This window comes from Acanthochromis polyacanthus, chromosome 6, assembly GCF_021347895.1.
Source record: "Acanthochromis polyacanthus isolate Apoly-LR-REF ecotype Palm Island chromosome 6, KAUST_Apoly_ChrSc, whole genome shotgun sequence".
Classification (NCBI taxonomy): Eukaryota; Metazoa; Chordata; class Actinopteri; family Pomacentridae; genus Acanthochromis; species Acanthochromis polyacanthus.
This window is the reverse complement of record NC_067118.1, coordinates 17,308,821-17,332,231: the sequence shown is the minus strand read 5'-3', so window position 1 is coordinate 17,332,231 and position 23,411 is coordinate 17,308,821. Positions and strand designations below refer to the sequence as shown.

Here is a 23,411-nt window from a genome sequence, read left to right as displayed (position 1 = left end):
CCGATAATTATTCAATTAATTACTGCTAAGAACTGCCAGGCAAGAGATGTTCTGAAGTAAAATTTTGTAGAAATGTAAGTGAACTAAAGTCAACAGCAACAAATAACATATGGGACAGAAGAAGTAAGAATGAAAGAGTCAATCCTTTACAGTGTTTAAAGCATCTTTTTACTAAAACTTCAGCAGTCCAAGAGACTGTACCCAACTACTACATTTACCTTGGCATTTACAGTAAGACAGTTCAACACATACTGGCAGACAAGAAGACAGAATTCCAGACTAAGACATTGCAGGATTACAACAGCTCTTCATTCACAATATCATGTCATCAAAGACCCCAAGGGATCATTTTCTTGGACTAGATTTGGCTTGTGATTTATCGCTGGCTTTTCCACTCTGTCTGGAACACCAGTTTGATTGGGTTTAGCTTCTTCATTGCTGGAAGTCTGTTCTGACACATTGACATCATCAACACTGGTTTGGGGACAGTTGTCCTTATCAGCTTCAGTTACCACAGTCTCCACCTGCACTGCAGCCCCTTTTGTTTTGGCCTCAGTTTCCTGGGCAGCAACCTCAGTACTTTCAGGCAACTTCATATCTTCTGTAACCACAGTGTCAACCTCTTTGGAAGATGGAACTTCTGCTTCCTTGGAAACCTCTACTTTAGTGACTTCAGCATTCTTGGATTCAGTCTCCATAGGCAAAGGCTCTATGGGTGCAATCTCTGTGACAAAACCTGCAGCTGCTCTCTGCGACTCTCCGGCTGCCTTTGTAGTTGTGGCCTCAGCCTCTATGCCACTTCCTGTTGATATTACTTCATCTTTTAGGACTTCTACTTCCTTGGAAATCTCTGCTATGCCAGGTTCAGTGTCCTTCTCAGCAATCTCTGCAGGTATAGGTTCTGAGACATTTTCTGTGGCCAAAGTCTCAGCCTCTGTGGTTAACTCTGTAGCCACAGTCTGAGTCACTTTGGTTTCCTCTGGAGCTATGGCTTGTGTTTCCACTGTAATCTCTTTTGGCATGGCTTCAGCTTCACTGGCAGCAGCCTCAGGCATCATAGGTTCAACCTCCTTGACAACCTCTGTGTCCAAAATCTTTGATTCCATCTCTGTCACTACCACTTCAAACTCTTGAGTAACCTCTGATATTTTCAACTCTCCTGCAACCTCATTTGCATCACTGACAACCACCTTTTCCATTGGTTCAGACTCCTTCATGGCTACTGCCTCCATCTCCTCAGTGATGGTTGCCACTGTATCTGCCACCTTGGCTACATCAGTTGTTATAGATTCAGCCTCCTTAACAATGTTTGCCAAGGACACAGTCACTTGAGCTACATTGGTTACTACTTCTCCAGCCATTTTTTTTTCAATATCAGTGGTTACTTTCTCTGCAGCTTTACTGGCTTCAGTTGCTCCACCATCAACAGAGGTGGTTGCTGACTCAGTTTCCTGAACAAGAGCTGCTTGTACTGGTACTGTAACTTCTGGCTCCTGGACAACATTAGAGAGGACAGTGTCTAATTCCTTTTCCAGGGCGACTGCAAAGGCCATTATGTCAACTTGCGGAGCAACATTCTCCTTCTCCTTGATTACCTCTTCAGCCCCAGTTTCTTGCACTTAATCAGCAGAGGGTTCTTCTTTACTCACAGCAGCAGTTTATTGAATGGTGGAAGCTGCTGTGCCCTCAGTTTCAATATTCTCAATGACTATATCCTTTACCTCAGGTGCTGCAGTATCAACAGGTACAGCTGTTCCTAGAACCTCAGCAGTAAGGTCACTGACAGCCTTAACCTCCTGCTCCAATGGGACAGCAGCAGATGTCTCAGCAATTGTTTCAAGTGGTTCATTCAAGATAGTTGTTCCAACAGTTGCTGCAGCAACAACTTCACTTTCTTTAACCAAAGTGGCACCTTCTTGGAGGATAACATCTGCTTGTACCTCTGAAGATGGAGTGGTTGTTTCTGCCTGGGTAGCATTGCTTACAACCTCGTATAGTGGAAGAATTTCTTGTATGCTAGGGGTGGTATCTTCACTTTGTGTTAGTGAAGCAGCTTTTTGTGCTGTGATTCCTGCAGCCATTTCCTTAGTTAGGAGTACACCCACCTTGCCAACCCCCATACCCGTGTCCACCAGCAGCCAGTCCATTTTTTGTGCATGTTGCTTGACAGCATCATCCACTCTTGAGTCAATCATTGCTTCAGTCAAAACTCCATCTTCAGAGGAGTAGGCAGCAGCCTTTCCAGAAAACAGATGTATTAAATGATTGTTTGAGGTTTGTTTTGAACGGTTTTATATTTTGTGTTGACAGACTTTTCTACTCACCTGCCAGGCTACACCAAGTTTGGAGATTTCACGCCTCGACATGCCCTCTGCTCGCTTGGCAATGTCTGAACATTTCAAACCATGGTCAAACTGAGCCAGTTTTAACCTCCTGTTGAGTTAAAGCACATGAGGTTTGTACAGTAAGTGGGCTTCAAGATTGTTTCCTATAATTGATTGATCACGACTGACCGAGGCATGCTGCTGGTGTACTGCTTTCTGAGGGCTTGAACACCTTTTATAAAAGCAATAAGTAAGATTCACACACCTTTGTGGTTTCAGAATTGAACACGATACACACCATTATGCAACTTGAGCTAGCATGGCAATCTCCAGGGAGCAATGCTTTCCTTTGCGGTGGTAAATCACCTCAGCTACAGAGCAGCAACACTAGCTCTAGTGAAATTCAATGAGAGTACTCACTGTCTCCCTGCAGTGGCAGGACCCAACACAAACTTGTCGAAATACAGGCGCACCAATCTCTCTCTCCTCCAAACCAGGCATAGCAATGCAAAGTTCACAATCTCATCAATGCGGTCGTTAATGGCCCAGTCAAACTGTTCTGGCTGGTTACTAGCGAGCACCAGCATGAACCTGAGGAGAGGAAATGAAAGTACTTAGACCCAGTCAGTGACCTTTTCAGTTATAGTGATGACCTTTTCATGCCCAGCCATGCACAGTGAATACAGCAAGATACCAACTTGTTGCTCTGCTCGCTGGTGCGGTAGACGAATGCATTGAGAGTGGCTCTAAGGTCCTCACTGATTTTCTCCTGCAATGCAAAAATCATGACTCATGAATATATGATTAAAAAAAACAGCACATCATCACCATGCACATGGCACTACAGCTGAACTCACTGTGGCTCGCTTACGGAGGAACGTATCAGCTTCATCTACAAACAGCAAGAGGCTGCAGAGAATAAGAGAACATCAAAGAGAATGAGCTTAAAAACAGACATTCTTCAGGGCTTTTTAGCAATAAGCAAGCAAAAATAACAGTAGCTCTGTATGTAACACTATATCCAGTCCACCATATGAAACCTTTACTCAACATTTAACAGCTTACACACATTATAATGCACTTTATAGTGCTAATCCATTGATTGGTAATAGAGAGAATTAAACAACCGTACCCCCATCTGCTGGTGTTGGCCCAGTCAAACACCTTGTGCATGGCAGTGACTCCATCGCGCCCCATGGGTGCCACATCCCCACCTGTCATGACGGCATAGTCCATCCCTGAGTGAAGAGCTAGTTTCTGAGGCAGGAGAGAAAACAGAATGACACTACAATCTTAAAATGAAGTAACAAGCTAAATGCATAGATTGACAAATGAACAGTAATTTAATTCCTTTATTGTAATAAAGGAATACAAAAAAACAGTTTCAAAAATATTGTACATTTTGTGATATTTTTAGGATCTAACACAAGTTTTGTAACAAAATGTTTCCTCATCAGTAACTGCTGCATTCGCATCACTGCTCATGCTAACAATTCTTCTATGGATTCAAAATAAACCAGAGAAATATAATATACTACATGACATGGGCAGAGGAAAATGGTACAAAATAAACAGCATGCTGCATTGATGAAGACTTGAAACTGGGAATTGGGACCATTAACTTAGTAGGAAAAAGATTACCAAGATAACACATTAAGTGAGAAGCAAGTAAATTTCCCATACACTTCTAAACAATCAGTTCTTGTAGCAAACAGAGATGCCCTCTGCTGGTCATTAGAATGTAGGTTTAACCCTCTGACCCTGGCCGTGGTTTTCTGCTACGTTTTTACTGGCTGTGGGCTCATTCTTCACTGCAATATAAAGTCCTACACCTCTTTGGAAACAAAACAAGTATGGCTAGGAAAGAGAGAGAACTTAAAAATATCTTCTGCGCAGTATGACACAGTTACAATGCCATGGATCATCAAAAAAAAAAAACCAAGTTCAAGTTCCTTGATTATTTATTTTTCAAAAAAAACAAAAAAAACAGCAATAGAATCCAATGTCCAGCATTATTCAAAGTGCCCACAGATGTTACCAGTACTGGAAAAAAAGACAGACTCTGCATACTATAGGCATTTCACTAACATTTAATATGTTTCCATAATTTTGTCTGCAGTTTGGCTACGAAGTCCCTGAATGTCTGTCACATCACTGCCCTCAGCTGTGCTGCAAAGCACAGGTTTTTATTTTTTGTACAGAACCTGGTGTAATGTGTAAATGAGACAAGTAGAATAAAGTGATGTGGATAAAATACTACAATTTTAAGCTTAGTTTTTGGTAATGTTTTCTGATAGAGCAGCACATCACATATGAGTAGTCCAAGTGTTGATGGGAAGTTGAAAATCCAACAATTCTTTCTGTTTTTGCAGTTTCTGGCTCTGATAGATGGTGAAATTGTATTGATTTTTTAAAGACAGCATGCTTTTCACACCCATCAGGGGGAGTTGGAGTTCAGAGGGTTAAAGCAAGTCTGTGTTGGCTTCACTTTCCACATCCAGAAGCTACATCCATCTTTTATATACAGCCTATTTCTATTGCATGCAGTGTGTTGTGCCAGCTGTTCGGGATAGTACTGGTTGGACCAATACTGTAGTTGTAAATTAGCAGATTCAGCACAACAGCCTTTCTCAGTATAAAAAAATCACTGCTTAGCCTAAAATGGCAAACAATATACATACAAAAAAGGAGGAAAAACAAAAGGTGTTGGCTGAAGCCATACCTTTGCGAAGAAGGTTTTTCCGGTTCCAGGGGGTCCATACATCAGGCTGTTTCTGTACAAGCCTCGATTCTGCTGGGTGTTGCGAGTAGCAATGGCAATGTCCCTCACACGCTCCTCCAAAGCTGCCTGTATAAACCAGGTCCATGGAGGCACTTAGCATTTCAACGCTCATCCCCAGAGCACATGAACACAGAATATATGAACGTAAAAAAAAAAAATCTTGCATAATCACTCACACTGAGCACCACACCCTCTAAAGCATCCTGAGGTCTGCTTCTTACATGTTTGGCTGTCTTAAAAAAGGCAGAAATCATGTCGCGGTTAACATCCATTTAGAGGAATTTATATTTCAATTCTGAGTATATATAAAATTTCCTATTCCTATCAGAATGTCAAAAAATAAATCAAAAATCTAAACATTCAGCAGATAATGTTCAGGCTTTATTATTTTTGTGTCTCAGAAAACCAATGTATTCATTCATTCTGAACACTTAACTGGATTGACTGACAGCAATGTGAATGTTTCTGCTATTTCACATACTAAAATCCTCCCATATTCACTCGATTTGGCAGAATTACCAGAACACAATACACGGCACATGAACACACAAATCCACTGAAATTATTTATACTCTTGGAAAATTTGATGAGCTTCCAGACATAATATTTCAATTAGAAGAAAACTCTCGACAACTGACTGTTGTTTATGGACAGTTCCTAAAAAAATATCTGAGTAATTAAATAATTCTAGTGTAAAATGCATTTATGTAAAGCTTCCTCACAGCTCCTGCATGCATTTCATCCTTCAGCAGATGATGTGGTAGATTTTATCAGCAATATATGTATTTAGCAATAAAAACATGCAAATTTGGATGCAATTTGACCTTGATTGGGTGTTTAATGGCCTCTGCAACAGTCAACCTGGAGGTCTCTCGGACCAGTGAGGGTTTACCGAGAAGAGCCTCTATGTACCGCCCCCCCACCGCTGTGGCATTCCTGGCAGAATACATTCCTACTGCCAACAGGGTCAATCCAGCGATCTGTGATGGGAGAAAAACAAAGACGTGTACGTAATGTACAATGGATCAAATATGAAGAGCACTGTCTCAAATAAACCTCTGCAGTCCTCCTGTGGTGAAAGTGTGACAAAGCATGACAGGTTTGACATGGAGTTACCGTCGCTGTGAGAGTTTATCCCAGTCGGAGACGAAGGCCCTGAATCCCTCCCCAAACACTGCTCCTGCCGGGAACAAAACACAATTATCACCCTGACTGCCTCCACTGTGACAGCGCCAGCCACCGCTGCCCTCTGGGAATTTTGTTGAGCTGCTACTTAGAGCTGAGAGAGATACTAGATGATAACATGTCAGTAACTCTGATGATTGGGGAACGTGGAAACTCATTTCGCACTCACTTTATAGATTCGAGGACAGTTTGTCTGTGTTCAGCAGCTAAGGCGGACCTGCTCCCGGATCAGATCTGCGTTCTCTCTCTCCACCTTAGCGCGAGCTTTGGCCTCCGCTTCGACCCGAAGCAGGTCATTCTTGTGTCTCAGATCCATTTCATGCTCGATGGTAGCTGGGAAGCAAAAAAGGAACTTATCATTAGTAACTGTTACTGACAGGGCTGGGCATCTGACCTACTTTTAATCAGCAAGGCTTAACTTATTTTTACACGAAGTGAATATTAGGTTGAACTGATTTAGAGATACAGTTCCTTTGAGCTCTTGGCTCTTCTAATAAGGGAACGCTATCCACTGGCATGGAAGAGGCCATTAACCCATATATTTTCATCAGCTCCTACGTATCTGAACAGCAGAAAGTATGACAGGTCTGCCACAGCTCACAGTCGCCTGGAAGTCAGTTTTTTTCTGAAAACAGAATTTTCTAACTTGTGATATATGATATTTATATAGGAAATATAAAAAGGTGCACTGCTGTTCCTTGTACATTGTACTTTCTCTGTTCTATTGATATGAGGTGGCTCTAAAAGACCATGTATGGTGAGTCAATCTGCTCTGTATGAATTAAAGTTAAAATTTTCTACTTGAAGGACGAGCTGTAAACAGAACACATCATCACTCTGTTAGGTTATCATGGCAGAAGTGTTAGCAAGCAGTTGCCTATTTAACATACGAGGGGTGATTGATAAGTTCTGAGCCTGGCCAAGAAAAGACACTTTGTTAATGAAAACCTTTTGTTCTATGAGAGGGCAAAATGTCAGAAGAGTTTGAGTTCAATTTTGAACTCAATGCGTGTATTCACCTGACACCCTAGTAAAGTAGAGTGAGGTAGGTCATTCAAACAAAATGGACCGAATTGGTGACCATGCTGTGATCCATCAATTGACCATCAATGGGCAATATTATGCTTCCCTGGTATGCCAACTGAGGGAGAAAATTAAAGAAAAGCGCCGTGGAATGCTCAGACATGGTGTCCTGTTCCACCAGGACAATGCTCCGGTTCACAAGTCAGTTGTCGCCATGGCTGCCATTCACGAATGTGGCTTTGAAGTCATGCAGCATCCACCTTATTCCCCAGATTTGCCTCCGTCTGACTTTCATCTTTTCCCAAACATGAAACGGCACCTTGCTGGGACCCACTACGCCACAAACGATGACATCATACCTGCGGTTAAACGACTTCCTACAGGAGCAGGATAAAACCTTCTATGAGAACGGGATCAAGTCACTACAGAGACGCAGGAAGAAACGTGTGGACTTGCAAGGGGATTATGTTGAGAAATAAAGCATTGTTAAATTTACTTTTACTTTTTTCTTGGTCAGGCTCAAAACTTATCAATCACCCCTCGTATCTAGTGTGCATGAAACAAGGTTAGTATACTTTATATATCTGAGCTTTTAACTTTATGGGACCAAAAAAGAGCTCTGACATCATCCATTCGGTGGTTGCTTGAAGTACTCAGGTCTAAATACAAACACTGGGGTGACCAGGTGCTCTCCGTAGCTGCAACCAGGCTCCGGAACAAGCTCCCCCCCGACTTGCGCACCATCACTGACCTGGGTCTTTGTAAATTAAAATTCAAAACCTTACTGCTTAAAATGTTTTTAATGCCTAGCAGCATGGTGACATTTTATTACTTTTATATGTATATTACAGTGCTGCTTTATTGCTGTTTATTTTGAAGTTTTATTGTATATTTTATGGGCTGCACAGTGGTGTGGTGGTTAGCACTTCTTGCCTTGCAGCTGTAAGATCCCTGGTTCGCTTCCTGGGATCTTTCTACATGGACTTTGCATGTTTTCCCTGTGCATGCATGGGTTTTCTCCATGTACTCCGGTTTCCTCCCACAGTCCAAAAACATGCTGAGGCTAATTGGTGATTCTAAATGTGCCTGTAGGTGTGAGTGCGAGTGTGACTGTTTGTCCTGTTTTAAATGACTATATTGTGTTAAGTTATTTTCTTTTTTTGTACTGTGGAGCACTTTGTTCACCATTTGGGCTGTTGTAAAAGGCTATACGAACAAACTTTGATTGATTGATTGATTGATTTATATTTGGAAATGTGTTTCAAACCACTTGCTGCATGTAAGCTGGTGTGTAGTGTTCATTAACTCCTGAAGGACACAAGGCTCCTGCTGAATGCTAAATTCTCAACAATGTCCACCAATTACTTACAAATTATATGAAGCTGGGAAGGTAATGTACACTCATGGTTATCAGAGCTTTATGGCCAAAACAATAGCCTGCTGTTGGTCAAAAAAAAGAGAAGTTTGAGCTTGTTGGGATTACAACAGCACAGCAAGTTGTGTTCTGAAACACCAAAACAAATAAAAGAGACTTAACATGTGGCATCATTGAGCTACACAGAAAAAAATCAGATAAGAAATTGTCACTATGAGGCCTTTGATTCCTTCTTAATATCATTATTGACCTATGTAGACAGATTTATGGTCATTCCTTGCTATAAAGCATCATGAATTATTAAGAAATTTTACATAGTAATATAACCAGATGAACACTGCATTTTGTGCACAGCAACATAAGTGAGGAACAAAAGAAAAACATTTCAAAGGAAGATGTGGGTGCAAAGAAGAAAATAAAGTTAGCTGTAGGGCTGCACCATCAACTGATTACTAAATGCCATCATGAGTTTGGTTCCTCACAATTATAATTTTCTGTATACTTTGCTTCTTGGAGCAGTGAATGCAGAGATGATTTCTAAAGATGATTTTAAGTCTTATTTATTGCAGATTTGTACATTAGCTGAAATGTTGCATAGCATGGAACAGAAAGCAGTGCTGTGTTGGTTTAAATGGGAAAATACAATAAAAATATGGGATGCCTAAATTAGTTAATAATTGTGATAAATTATGGTCTAAACACTGATGCAGAAAATGGTGATTGTCATTTAGGATGGATTATGTGCCAAGTTATCTGTCAGCAGAGTCTTACAATTGTTGCCACCTCAAAAAGTAACACACCTCATTTGTTTGATTTAAATCAGCACCACAAAGCTCTGTATGATTAGTGCAAACTATTTTAGATGCCGTTATCAGTGTTACACCATAGAGAACCATTTAAACTCTCACACTCAAAAGGTATTCACAGTAAAATGTCACTATTCAGCTTTTTAAAAATGTTCTATGCAGATACACTCTCATACAAAATCACCCCAATCACTCTGAAATGATTGTTTCTAACTAGTTATTAAACTCATCTGATAAAAATTCCAGTGTTTTTTCACAGTATTAGATATTGCAGAAAGACAAAATGCCACTTTTTCTTATGTACTGCAAAGGTCATGTACCTTTCCTCATGGCCTCTTGCTTCAGAACTGACTCCTCTTGTTTGCGAAGGTTCTCCTCATTTAGGAATTGCTGTAGATAATAAAACATAAGATGAATGCTCCATTCTGCTACAGCTGATATTCCTTTTCAGGGTTCATTTAAATCTGGAAAACCCTGGCTGCAAAAATACAAGACCAGTTTAATTTGTCTGAATTATTTTTGCTATTTTTTGTGAGATTTGGTTAAAAAGATAATAGACAGACAGACAGACAGACAGACAGACAGACAGACAGACAGACAGACAAGCACTTTTTTCAATGAAGATAATATTAAATTAATCAGAAATACAATCTAGAAATTGCTAATGTAGTAAATGACTGTTCTAGCTGGAAATGACTGATTTTTAATGAAATATCTACATAGGGAAACAGAGGAACATTTCCAGCAACCATCACTCCTGTGTTCTAATGCTACATTGTGTTAGCTAATGGTGTTGAAAGGCTAACTGCTGGTTAGAAAACCCTTGTGCAATTATGTTAGCACATGAATAAAAATCCCCCCCCCCCTTTTTTTCCCCTATATTTGGGTCTTCCAGGGTTTATAAGGATTACCCGTTGCCTGAGCTGTTCATTGTACCTCTGTCTGGCAAGTTTGTCCGGATATTGTGCCCTCTAGAGGTGATAAACAAAACTACCAATTACATTCATCTGCACCAGTTGTAGATGAGAGAAAAATGAGGTGGATGTAATAATGGTTCTGCACATATATTCACTGCTGCTCACATACTGCTTGGTTTTGCCTGGTCTCCTCGGCAAGCGTTTTGCGTCTTTCCTCTCCCTGGAGCTGGATCTGCTCCCCCTTCAGCTGCTCCAAAGCGGCTTCATACTCCTGTTGGGGGAGTTTGGTTAGTGCTGGTTCACTGACACCATGCTTTAGCAGCCACTCCTTCTACTCAATCACATACCTTCACTTTACTCTGATGCTCCAGCTGTACAGTCTGCTCCTGCATACAAGCCAGATCCAAAGCATGTCCTGTTGAAACGAGTGACAACACTTCATTCACTACTACATTCTGATGACTACTTCCAGCTGCACGTTTCCGCATGATCTGCTTACAGGCACTACATGGGTGTTTGTCCACAACAGAAGCATGGACACAAAAATGTGAGAGAAGTGACCATCATTAAAACAAAGCTGTACTGACAGGCACTAAAAATACCCACACATGTTCACATGTCCACTGACATGACAGTGATGTGTGGGGCAGGTGAGGGGAGCTGCAGGGACACTTTGTTCTTTATTACTGCCTCATCACGCCCACCAGAATTCCCTAACATTTGTGCAGCATGTGTGGAGATCAAATCCCCTCTTACAAAGCACTTCATGCACATGCATGTCATCTGTCCTGATCTGTAGTAAATGCAAGTAATCCAGAGGCCTTATCCGTGCATTTCAAAAACAGTTGCAAAACATCAAAACTACTGAAGACTATACAAGAAACGTAACAATTTCCCCGATAAACATGTTCACCCAGAACATATTATTGGAACAACAATATAAGTGTTCCTACCAGCATGCTGCAGTAACAAAGTTACAGTTTGATCTACAATGTGCTGCTTAAAACTTAACGTAAAGTTTGGCATTGTTGTGTGAAACTCGGCGTGAAAGAACAGAAAGTGCCAGAACAGAAGTTTGTCCAGACCAGCAAAGAAGTTTAAAATGCACTTAGTGTTTAGCATTTGAATAGAATTCTAGTAAAAAATGTTCGCCTACGTGATTTTGTCGGAGCCTTTCCTCCAGCCGAAGAGCCACGACATGCCGCTGCTGTGGGTCTGAACTGCAGAGTGGCATTCAGGCTGCAGCGTTCAGTCCTGGCTGCTGATTGGACCAGAGGGGAGCACCGCAGAACCTTCAAAGTAAATCACCTGTTGATATTTTGCACCATTTTATGACTATGAATTGGTTTGAGGGAGCTGGAGAGCATCTCCCTCACTAAGGTGAAAAAGAACACACATGTTTATTGACAGTAAAGTTGTATAACGGACTGATTAGAGGAAGTTTGTTTGTTATTTGGTGTTTTATTGTGAGAAGACTCATGCCTACTGTTGTTTTCATGGAGTGTAGAGATGGGATTTATGGCTCTTTGAAGGGAGCTGGTAGCCTAGCCGCGCTAGACAACCCACGGCAACGAATTTAATTCTCTGCCAGGGTGGGTCTAGTTACCCTCCATAAGGCTCGAGGCTGGATTCTCCTAAAACTGGCCGGACAGTCAGAAGGCGGCGTAACTAAGTGACGACAGAGGCGCGACGATTCTGACAGAAACAACCGGAAACAACTAGCCCAGCCGTGCTAGACAACACACGGCAACGAATTTAATTGTCTGCCAGGGTCGACAACAAAAACGACAACAGTCGTTGAGCTCCATTAGCACCGACTCTGAATAATCTTTCTGTTAACATGTCTGTAATATACTGGAGCTTCACCCATTGACTGTATAAATAAGGCTTCACCGAACTACCGCATCCTCCGATTTCCGGCGCTCCAGGAGCCTCTTTGTCGCGCTGATTGGTTGTATACCTACCCAATTGCTGCAGAGTGATTTGATAGACAACCTTTTAGCCCGCCTCCCTCCCTGTCGCGCGTGCCTCGACCCTTGTGCCGTCAGAAACATGGGTGTAGCGTGGCTAGGCTAGGGAGCTGGATCTTGAGGAGTTATTCTTTTCAAAGAGTCGTTCAAAAGACTGTCTCGTTGTTATATTCATATATTTTTTAGAAGTCAACTAGGGGTAACTCGTTTTTATCAAGGAACCGACCACTGGTAGCAGTTATAAGACACGATATGGATCAGAAAAATTCAAACTTACTATACTGTACTGACTTATTTATATTTTTAATTTACATATATACATTGTATTCTTTTTTCTTTTATTTTTTCTGTTTATTATTAAAATGTTCACATTTAAATTCAAAAATTGTACTTTTGAAAGACAGACTTCAAACCAACAGCTAAAGCTGCTGCACAACTTTTTAAACCATAACAAGTTTCATGGTAAATGATTAACATGAAACTTGTTTTTTGTTTGTTTATTAGCAATATAAACAAACTGTGGTGGCTCTTCCAAGTGTGGCCCTTGCAGCAAGAAGATCCCTGGTTCAAATCCCAGGGTGGGCCTGGGATCTTTCTGCATGGAGTTTACATGTTCTTCCTGTGCATGCGTGGGTTTTCTCTGGGCACTCCGGCTTCCTTCCACAGTCCAAAAATATGCTGAAGTTAACTGATAACTCTAAATTGCCCGTAGGTATGAATGTGAGTGTGATTGTTTGTCTGGATATGTAGCCCTGCGATAGACTGGCGACCTGTCCAGGGTGTCCCCTGCCTTCGCCCGAGTCAGCTGGGATAGACTCCAGCACCCCCCGTGACTCTAGTGAGGATAAAGCGGTGTATAGAGGATGGATGGATATTCCAAGTGCCTGCCTAGCACACTCTACAAAAGGAAAAAAGGTTCTTCTTAATTATTGTCATAACAAAATAAGTGTCAGAAATACCAAACTTTAGCTACAATACCTGATCTTATTTTCATTCACAGTCACTTGTAATGAACCACTTGTGAAAGATTATGCTTTGCGGTTTACGTTGTTTTTGTTATTGCATATGTCTATATACACACGTGGACAAAATTGTTGGTACCCCTCAGTTAAAGAAGGAAAAACCCACAATTCTCACTGAAATCACTTGAAACTCACAAAAGTAACAATAAATAAAAATTTATTGAAAATTAAATAATCAAAATCAGCCATCACTTTTGAATTGTTGATTAACATAATTATTTAAAAAAAAACAAACTAATGAAATAGGGCTGGACAAAAATGATGGTACCCATAACTTAATATTTTGTTGCACAACCTTTTGAGGCAATCACTGCAATTAAACGATTTCTGTATTTGTCAATGAACGTTCTGCAGCTGTCAACAGGTATTTTGGCCCACTCCTCATGAGCAAACAGCTCCAGTTGTCTCAAGTTTGATGGGTGTCTTCTCCAAATGGCATGTTTCAGCTCCTTCCACATATGTTCAATGGGATTCAGATCTGGGCTCGTAGAAGGCCACTTTAGAATAGTCCAACGCTTTTCTCTCAGCCATTCTTGGGTGTTTTTGGCTGTGTGTTTTGGATCGTTGTCCTGTTGGAAGACCCATGACCTGCGACTGAGACCAAGCTTTCTGACACTGGGCAGCACATTTCTCTCCAGAATGCCTTGATAGTCTTCAGATTTCATCGTACCTTGCACACTTTCAAGACACCCTGTGCCAGATGCAGCAAAGCAGCCCCAAAACATTACTGAGCCTCCTCCATGTTTCGCCGTAGGGACAGTGTTCTTTTCTTCGTATGCTTGGTTTTTGAGTCTATGAACATAGAGTTGATGTGCCTTACCAAAAAGCTCCAGTTTGGTCTCATCTGTCCAAAGGACATTCTCCCAGAAGCTTTGTGGCTTGTCAACATGCATTTTTGCAAATTCAAGTCTGGCTTTTTTATGAATTTTTTTCAGCAGTGGTGTCCTCCTTGGTCGTCTCCCATGAAGTCCACTTTGGCTCAAACGACGACGAATGGTGCGATCTGACACTGATGTACCTTGGCCTTGGAGTTCACCTTTAATTTCTTTGGAGGTTGCTCTGGGCTCTTTGGATACAATTCCAACGATCCGTCTCTTCAATTTGTCATCAATTTTCCTCTTGCGGCCACGTCCAGGGAGGTTGGCTACTGTCCCGTGGGTCTTGAACTTCTGAATAATATGAGCCACTGTTGTCACAGGAACTTCAAGCTGTTTAGAGATGGTCTTATAGCCTTTACCTTTAAGATGTTTGTCTATCATTTTTTTTCGGATGTCCTGGGACAATTCTCTCCTTCGCTTTCTGTTGTCCATGTTCAGTGTGGTACACACCTTTTCACCAAACAGCAGGGTGACTACTTGTCTCCCTTTAAATAGGCAGACTGACTGATTATGAGTTTGGAAGCACCTGTGATGTCAATTAAATGACACACCTGAGTTAATCATGTCACTCTGGTCAAATAGTTTTCAATCTTTTATAGAGGTACCATCATTTTTGTCCAGGCCTGTTTCATTAGTTTGTTTTTTTAAATAATTATGTTAATCAACAATTCAAAAGTAATGGCTGTTTTTGATTATTTAATTTTCAATAAATTTTTATTTATTGTTACTTTTGTGAGTTTCAAGTGATTTCAGTGAGAATTGTGGGTTTTTCCTTCTTTAACTGAGGGGTACTAACAATTTTGTCCACGTGTGTATATATATATATATATATATATATATATATATATAGACATATATGTACTGTCATGTTGAGTGTTTTATGGACACTGTTGTGTGACTTGATGGTTTGTACAACTATATACAGATTGGGAACTTTGTGATCGTAAAGCAGAATAATATGGCATCAGGAAGCCAAGTATCACCGAAAACACATTTTATTGTTTTATTCTAAGCTCCTGTAGTTAAATAAGTCGTCATTGTGTTTCTATCAGCAGATTTGCTCTCACTATCATTAGTTTTTTTGTTTTGGTATTGTGTTGTAGGACTTAGTATTATGGTGAAGCTTTTTTTTCCTCATTGGCAACTGCATCTTTTCTATCTGACTATTTAAAGGATTGTTACTCAGAATACTTTCAATAAAATTTATTAACACAAGTATTTTACAATTATTTTACAAATGTTCATTGCTGTAAATCATATGATTTAAAGTATTTCCACTGGCACTGAGTATGTGAACCACTGATGTCATCTTTTATATCAATTTTCTGCTGAAATGACATAAAAGGTCAGGTTAAAATGTAAAGATATGTTCAAATGATGGAACAGACATAACCTCCGATGTGTCAAGAGCGCAACAATGCCTCAGACTGTAAGCTGTCTTTTATTGATATATAATATACACACCTATATCATTTTGAAGTCCAATCAATTTAAATTGAATCACCCTACAGTAGTTGTATAAGCTGATAGGTATTTGCTCTTATGCACAGTTAAGCAACTAGGAGTCACTGTTATTTGTGCTGACCCCATCCTCCTCAGCATAGAAGGTACCATATGTCAGACGAGATGTTCTGCTGCTCTTCAGAGACATTCTTTCCAACTGCTGGAGGGATTATGCTACTTTATTTATTTATTTTTAAACACCCTGAAGGTGCTCTATTGGATGTAAATCAAGAGACATACTTGATCAGGTCATAGTTTTCACTTTTCTCTTCATTAGAAACTAATGTCTTTTTTTGCATTGTGCTCTGGAGGACGCTGAACGTTGTCAGTAGAGGCTAAGACATGCTGATCTTTTGTTTTGCACTGTCCTTTTTACTGTCTGAACTCTAACAGAAATTCCAATTTCCACTGACAACCCATGTGAAGAATCTGACACACGTGCTCATCTGTTTATCAGAGGTGGACTGTATAAATAAAACAAACAGGAAACATTTTAGGAGGGCAGACACTGTGGCTGCAGATAGATAGAGCTAACTGGTCCATGTTCATGCAGTTAGGCTGATTGTAAATCACAGCTGTATTAATCTTTTGTTTCGGGGATCACACGTTTTCTCTTTTGTGTACCACTGATCACAGGTGTCTTCACATAATAGTCTTTGTTTTCATAAGAGATATTCCAGTTATGAAACAGATGACTTTTAAGTGATATTGCACAGGGATGTTATGTTCTGTACTGTACATAACTGACCCTCACAGATAGCAATGAGAGTTGCTAAAGACGCTTATGTATCTGATGCCTTCAATACCATCGGAAATGTAGTATTTGTATGACTAATGAACAATTGTACCTTTATTTTCTAGTTAAATATGCATATATTTATATAGATACAAATAGCGGATGGTGCTTTATCCATGGGTGGTACTCATTTTGTTGTCACTCCTCTCTAGCTATTGCAGAAACGTCTATGAGCAAGTTTGTAGGTTGATGAACGAGTAGAGAGGGTGTCCTTGAAAGCAACACCACTGACGCGCCCATAACGCGCCCTTCGACGCGGGGCGTGGCTTCAGCTGCCCCTGAGGGTAGTAGAGTATCTGTGGTAGAGTCGACAGAGAGGGGCAGTCACTGTCAGAAACATACCCAAGCAGAAACATGTCGGTGGTCTCTCTCAGTCGAAATGTGTGGGCTGTCAGGAATTCAGGTGTGATGGTGGTGAGTACCAGGACATTTTATTTACCGTCAGAACTGATATTCCTTCTTCAAAATGTGATCAACCGGTGCTGGTTAGCAGTTCATGCTAGTCTACAGTGTGGTATCACTGAAAAACTAGCTTTATGACCAAACCACCTGGAATAACACACAGTTCTCTGAGGATGGGTGTGTGTGTAAATGTGACAAAATACTCAACAGCTCTATTGAACTACGTTTGCTGTACTTTAAAATGTGAATGATTTTTTTTGTTGTAATAGAAATTTCCTTTAGTATAAACTGAAATGTTGCGCAACCCCTCACTCCACTTACAGATTTATAAATTAAGTCTGAAGGTTTTTAGCATTTAAAGTGTACAACTATCTGTTTATGCCTCAGTTATTATGCTGAAATTCATCTTTCTTTGTCCGCTAAAGAGTCAGTTAGGTAACCACAAACTGCAAAGTGATGTAACAGCTTCATGTCAGTTCAGCCGAGCGTCCAGGAGGGGGAGACTCCACTCCTCCTTATGACAAAACAGTAGTAAAGTGTATGCAACAGGACCAAACATCCATTAGTGACCTATACACCACTCAGTCCTCTTTAGGGTCACAGGAGGCTGGAGTCTATTCCAGGACAGGACAGGTCACCAGTCTATCACAGGGACACATATAGAGACAAACAGTCACACTCACATTCACACCTATGGACAATTTAGAATCACCAGTTAACGTCAGCAGGTTTTTGGACTGTGGGAGGAAGAACCGGAGAACCTCGAGAAAACCCACTCATGCACAGGGAGAACATGCAAACTACATGCAGAAAGATCCTAGGCCCAGGCCGGGGACAAAACTTGATAAAACCATTTACATTTGTAACACGATAATGTCTGAAATAATCTTATCATATATTTTACAACATTAATATTATGTTTTGTGCAATTCTATTTTTTTGGCTTTTCTTTCATTATTCTGCTTGATTTGATCTCATGGTGCTTTTATTTTATTATGTCATCACTTAATTCTAAAGCAAACCACTAACTGCTAAGTCTTTTAGATTTCTGCACTTCAAATAAAGTATAATCATGATGTTGTTCTTGTTTGTATGAGTGGATGTATTAGTACTGTCCTCTTATGTTACAGGATAGAATTACTGTGTGTTTCCCACTTTAGCATTGGTTGACATAACCAACACTGAGGTCACATCATGGTGTGTTAGTTTGTACATAACTCTTGTTTTCATTGCTTTTTATGTCACTTTTTTCAAAAAAAAGGTGTTTTAGTGGAGGTTAAATAAAATAATAATAATACATTTTATTTAAAGGCACCTTTCAAAACATCCAAGGACACCGAACAAAGTAAACAAAGTTAGTACACATTAATAATATACCAGGAGGAATTGAAATAACCCAGTGTGTTCTTTGTTATATTTATTATCTGCGATACAGATGGTGCGATCAGCTCAGACAGCAGCTGCTCCAGCTCCTGAACCCAGGATCAAAAAGTTCCAGATTTACCGCTGGGACCCTGACACTGCCGGAGACAAGCCACGAATGCAGACATATGATATTGATCTCAACAGGTAATTCAGAACTTGATCAGTGAACTGAAATCTGTAAATGTATGGATCAAGGACCTACAACGCCTATGAAAAGTTTTTACCCCCCTTGAATGTTTCACCTTTTTGTTGCTTTTATACCCGAAATCATGGTCATTATAATTTTGCTTTTTTGACATGTATTTGCAAAACACAACCCACTTTAATATCAAAGTGAAAACAGATTTTTACAGAATCATGTCAATTAATTGAAAATATATAAGGTAAAGTAATGATTGCATAAATAGTCATTCCCTTCAGGTCAGTGTTTAGTAGATTCACCTTTGACTGCAATCACAGCACTGAGTCTGTGTGGATATGTCTCAGTCAGCCTGAACATCTGGACACTGCAGCTCTTCTCCATTCTTCCTCGCAAAACACCTCAAGCTTTGTCAGGTTGCTCAGGGACTGGGAGTGAACAGCTCTTTTCCAGTAAAGTCACAAATTCTCGATTTTACTGAGATCTGGACTTTGGTCGCTCCAGAACATTCACCTTGTTGTCTTTGAACCATTTCTGTGGAGCTTTTGCCGTATGCTTGGGGTCGTTGTCTTGCTGGAAAATAGATCTTCTCCCAAGTTGTAGTTCTCTTGAAGACTGAGTCAGATTATCCTCCAGGATTTGGTGATATTTTTCAGCATTCATGTTCACCTGCGTCTTTTACGAGCCTTCCAGGACCTGCTCCTGAGAAGCACCCCCACATCATGATGCTGCTACCACCTTGCTCCAGGTGGAAATGGTGTGTTTGTTGTGATGTTCAGTGTTTGGTGTTCACCAACGATAGCATCTAGTCTGATGTCCAAAAAGCTAAATTTTTGTCTCATCAAACCAAAGAACCTTCTAATTGACCTTGGACTCTCTTGCGTGCCTTTGGGCGAATTCCAGGCAAAATTTTATCTGAGCTTTTTTCAACAGTTTGGCTTTTTCTTTGCCACTCTTCCATACAGCTTTGACTGGTGAAGAACCGGGGCAACAGTTGTTTTATGTACAGTCTCTCCCATCTGTTCCACTGAAGCTTTTACCTCCTTCAGAGTGGTCGCAGGTGGCTTGGTGGCCTCCCTCACCAGTCTTCTTCTGACCCTGTCATTCAGTGTGTGGGGAAGGCAAATTCTTGTCAAAGAAGCCAAATTATATTGTCCATGATTTCATGTATAAACACAACAAAAGGGTGAAACATCCAAGGGGGGTGAAGACTTTTTGTAGACAGTTTATAGAGTAACTATCTAAAGTAATTCATTAAGACGATTGGACAAATTCTGTATTTTAAAAAAAGAAAAAGGAAAAAATATATAAAGTACCTCAATAAATTGATTTAAAGGGTAGAAATTTAGTTTTTTTTAAAAAAATCTGCGTTTTACTCAAGTTTATTACCCTTAAATGAGAATGGCTGGGAGAGTTTACATCACACAGGTGAAATGAACTACATGAATAGCCCTAGATCAACAGTGTATTTCCAGCACCCCCGTGACCCTAGTGAGGATAAAGCAGTGTATAGAGAATGGATAAAGGTATACCATGGATTTGTTCGTTTGTCAATCCAACCATGCGTCCGAGCCACCAAAGATAATATGATATAGTTGGTCAAAAATGTTGAGATGTTTTATTATTTGTAAAAGTCTAATCTGTTTGCTGGAGTCACTATTTACTGACATGTTTGCTCCTGTTAACACAGCTGTGGTCCAATGGTTCTGGATGCCCTCATTAAGATCAAGAATGAAATCGATCCCACGCTCACATTCAGACGTTCCTGCCGTGAGGGTAGGAAAGAAAGGCCATCTGTGTTCAATTTGCACATAATAATGCAAACAATTTCCACTGTGATTCATTTTATTTTATTTTAATTTAATGTAATTGATTTTAATGGCCCAGTGTTTGTGACTTTCTTCAGGTATCTGCGGCTCGTGTGCCATGAACATAAACGGAGGCAACACGCTGGCGTGCCTGAACAAAATTGACACAAACTTAAGCAAACCCACCAAAATCTACCCACTCCCACACATGTATGTGGTCAAAGATCTGGTGCCCGTAAGTACTGCAAGTGTAAACAAGTGTATTTCTGCATTTGAAAGAGTTATAGTGGATTTCATGTACACAATGATGCTTGATGATGACTAAGTAGTGTGACCATAGAAGAATGTGTTTGAGAGATTATGCGGATCACAGATGGTTCATTCATCAGTTGTTTGCATTCCTGTCATTATTTTTTACCAGGATATGAGCAACTTCTATGCACAGTACAAATCCATCGAGCCCTACTTGAAAAAGAAGGATGAAGCACAAGAAGGGAAGGAGCAGTACTTCCAGTCAGTGGAGGACAGGCAGAAACTGGTAAATAAACCAACTGCTGACTGTAACCTGCACCAATGTTTTCTTCTTGCTGCTCCTTTCCAATCATGGAGGTGTTGATCTGAAAATGTAGAGTGCATTTATCCACAAATTATGTTGTCCACTTTCATGGAAGGAACAAATAAATAAATGAAATGAAATCTCACACATAGTGAAACACATCCTCCAGTAGCCATACTGGAGCTCCTCATATCTTGGTATAAGTGACTTACATGACCACAGCTGAAGACATAGTTCAGTACTGTGGTTGTATGGAACCAACAACTAATCATTTCAATGCTGTAAAGTACTTACATAGGATTTTGAAATATTATGAATTATTATTTCCATATTACACGACTTTACACTTTCATTCCACCACATTCCAGATGGAAATACTCAGCTCCATTTGTATGCCAACTTTAGTTACTTAAACCAGTGTTTTTCTGCCTTTTCGGCTACTTACTAAAGTAGAATGCATTTGGGTCCAGATTTCAGATGTCTATGACAGATCCACCAAACAGTGATTTCTTTACTTCTAAACTTCTCACTTTATTTTAACACTAATAGAAGTAATTCATTTAAGAAAGATAAAGTCAGTCTTGTTTGAAAGTATCTTATGTATTAAGAAAGCACACTGTCAGTGATATCATTACACTCTGCCTAAATAATACAGTAAAATAAACTATCTCCGTCTAACTCAACAGGATGGCCTCTATGAGTGCATCCTCTGTGCATGCTGCAGCACCAGCTGTCCCAGCTACTGGTGGAACGGAGACAAATACCTCGGACCTGCTGTCCTGATGCAGGTAGGTCAAGATACTTTGAGAACATCTAGCTTATTTAAATTTAGCTATGAGATGCATACCAGAAAATGAAATCCCTGGATAAAAGACAAATGACAAATCAAACAATGACTGAAGTTATAGTCACGTCAGGTTATCCTGTACATCTGTCACTCTGGTGTACTTGGTCAGTGTCAGCTCTACTTGTGCTTTGAGATAAATATTAATGTTTGATTTGGGATGTTCACATCAGCTGTTGATATCAGACAGCTTTTTATCCAGCTGGGGCTGTATTTTGAGGCTTTGGGTGTTATAATAGTGTATTATATATGCCTCAAATTTGGTCAGAAGCTTAATTATTATAAATACTAAATTGTGAGATGAATAAACATATTTAATAAAATGAAAAAAATGGCTTGCTGGTTGAAATTCTCCTTCCAACTTTCAAGAGTACTGAACACTTCATTGTTACCCGACAGGCGTACCGGTGGATGATTGACTCCCGTGATGAATTCACTGAGGAGCGTCTGTCTAAACTTCAGGACCCCTTCTCACTCTACCGCTGTCACACTATTATGAACTGCACCAAGACTTGCCCCAAGGTACTTCAAAGTCACTGACACACACGTTTTCACAGCGTTAAAAGAGCTCCAGTTACTTATTATCTGTTTTCTCTACAGGGACTTAACCCAGGAAAGGCCATCGCAGAGATCAAGAAAATGATGGCGACTTACAAAGAGAAGAAAGCGGCGGCTTCATGAATATCTGAAAACTAAACTGGCTCAAGATCCACTGATAATGCTTCAAACTGAGTGAGGAGGAACAGATGAGCCAACCAGCAATGAACTTTTACTTACATCAGCACTTTTAAAGGTTTTATTGAGTGGGGGGGTGATTGTATGAGGGAACAGAAACTAGAAATTGTGAGAGAATCGTGCTAGACAGAACTGTTCACTTAAGTGTGCTGATCGTTGCAACATGTTGGACCACAGCCTTGCTATTTGTCTTAAAATAGAAAAGGCTCGCATTAAATTATGCTCTGACTGTATATATTTAAATATGTGTTCATTAAAGATGTGCAGAGCTCATTGTGGAGTCTTATGGGTTTTTTTGGATTGTAAAGAACAAAGTACCCTTTTACTGACCGTCTTTAGATCTTTCATTACAACATACAACACTGAAGGATCCAAAGAGGAAACAACATATCAAAGCTTATTAGCTTTAATATGATCATTTTTTCTGTTTTTTATGACAGTAAAGTGGCACATAATGGGAACAAGATCCAGTCAAATCCTGAAGAAAGGCGTGTTTTTTTACAATCTCATTTGACAGTCCATTAATACAGGTAGCGCCATTCACACTGACTCAGTTCAGAATATTACAGCAAATGTAACACTGATACACTAAGACTGGTCATTTGTTATTTTTTCCCCATTAGGATAAATATTTTTTCTTGGTTTGTACAATATACTGAATTGACTGCAATTTTCCATATGTTGCTTCCTGTTCCTGATCCATAAACATGCACCTTGACTTCTTTGTTATCTGTTATTGTTTGAGGTGTTTTGGTGCTACATGCATATTTACATAATAAACAGAGTTGGCAGATCTCAATTCTGACATTATTATTCATGGTATAAATCAGAAGTTCGCAGTGATATCATACATTTTCAAAGTGGAAAATGTTCCCATTTACAGGTGACTGCAATTAATGCCAATGTCAGGTTAATGTTGAT

General features: G+C 40.0%; 2 protein-coding genes across 7 annotated transcripts; one reads left to right on the top strand and one right to left on the bottom strand.

Annotated features, from left to right (window-relative positions):
* Positions 1 to 145: 145 nt before the first annotated feature.
* Positions 146 to 11,668, bottom strand: LOC110969069 (ATPase family AAA domain-containing protein 3-A-like). 6 transcript variants are annotated; one of them, XM_051949706.1, is made up of 15 exons: positions 11,569 to 11,668; positions 10,760 to 10,827; positions 10,578 to 10,683; positions 9,816 to 9,885; positions 6,461 to 6,624; positions 6,223 to 6,286; positions 5,931 to 6,086; positions 5,283 to 5,339; positions 5,047 to 5,172; positions 3,457 to 3,581; positions 3,182 to 3,233; positions 3,023 to 3,093; positions 2,745 to 2,915; positions 2,325 to 2,433; positions 146 to 2,237 (listed from the first exon to the last, which is right to left on the bottom strand). In XM_051949706.1, exons 7-15 carry the CDS (start codon positions 6,054 to 6,056, stop codon positions 1,659 to 1,661), a joined length of 1,416 nt encoding a protein of 471 aa, XP_051805666.1. In that variant the 5' UTR covers positions 6,057 to 6,086; positions 6,223 to 6,286; positions 6,461 to 6,624; positions 9,816 to 9,885; positions 10,578 to 10,683; positions 10,760 to 10,827; positions 11,569 to 11,668; the 3' UTR covers positions 146 to 1,658. The 6 variants fall into 6 exon arrangements, with proteins under 6 accessions (XP_051805666.1, XP_051805665.1, XP_051805667.1 ...); XM_051949705.1 differs by having other exon boundaries at positions 10,582 to 10,683; XM_051949707.1 differs by lacking the exon at positions 5,283 to 5,339 and having other exon boundaries at positions 10,582 to 10,683.
* A 5,177-nt stretch (positions 11,669 to 16,845) lies between these two features.
* LOC110969067 (succinate dehydrogenase [ubiquinone] iron-sulfur subunit, mitochondrial-like) lies at positions 16,846 to 22,763 on the top strand. Its single transcript, XM_022219102.2, has 8 exons — positions 16,846 to 16,995; positions 18,419 to 18,552; positions 20,238 to 20,323; positions 20,454 to 20,590; positions 20,777 to 20,893; positions 21,598 to 21,699; positions 22,155 to 22,277; positions 22,356 to 22,763. The coding sequence occupies exons 1-8, from the start codon at positions 16,936 to 16,938 to the stop codon at positions 22,434 to 22,436; spliced, it is 840 nt and encodes a 279-aa protein (XP_022074794.1). The 5' UTR covers positions 16,846 to 16,935; the 3' UTR covers positions 22,437 to 22,763.
* The last annotated feature ends 648 nt before the right edge of the window (positions 22,764 to 23,411 follow it).

Coding starts and splice junctions, on each gene's coding strand:
- LOC110969067 (XM_022219102.2), top strand. CDS start 16,936: ATGTCGGTGGTCTCTCTCAGTCGAAATGTGTGGGCTGTCAGGAATTCA. Junction 18,553..20,237: donor TATGATATTGATCTCAACAG/GTAATTCAGAAC, acceptor CTGTTAACACAG/CTGTGGTCCAATGGTTCTGG. Junction 21,700..22,154: donor GACCTGCTGTCCTGATGCAG/GTAGGTCAAGAT, acceptor GTTACCCGACAG/GCGTACCGGTGGATGATTGA.
- LOC110969069 (XM_051949706.1), bottom strand. CDS start 6,056: ATGTATTCTGCCAGGAATGCCACAGCGGTGGGGGGGCGGTACATAGAG. Junction 3,234..3,456: donor GCCAACACCAGCAGATGGGG/GTACGGTTGTTT, acceptor TATTCTCTGCAG/CCTCTTGCTGTTTGTAGATG. Junction 3,094..3,181: donor TCCTCCGTAAGCGAGCCACA/GTGAGTTCAGCT, acceptor TTTGCATTGCAG/GAGAAAATCAGTGAGGACCT.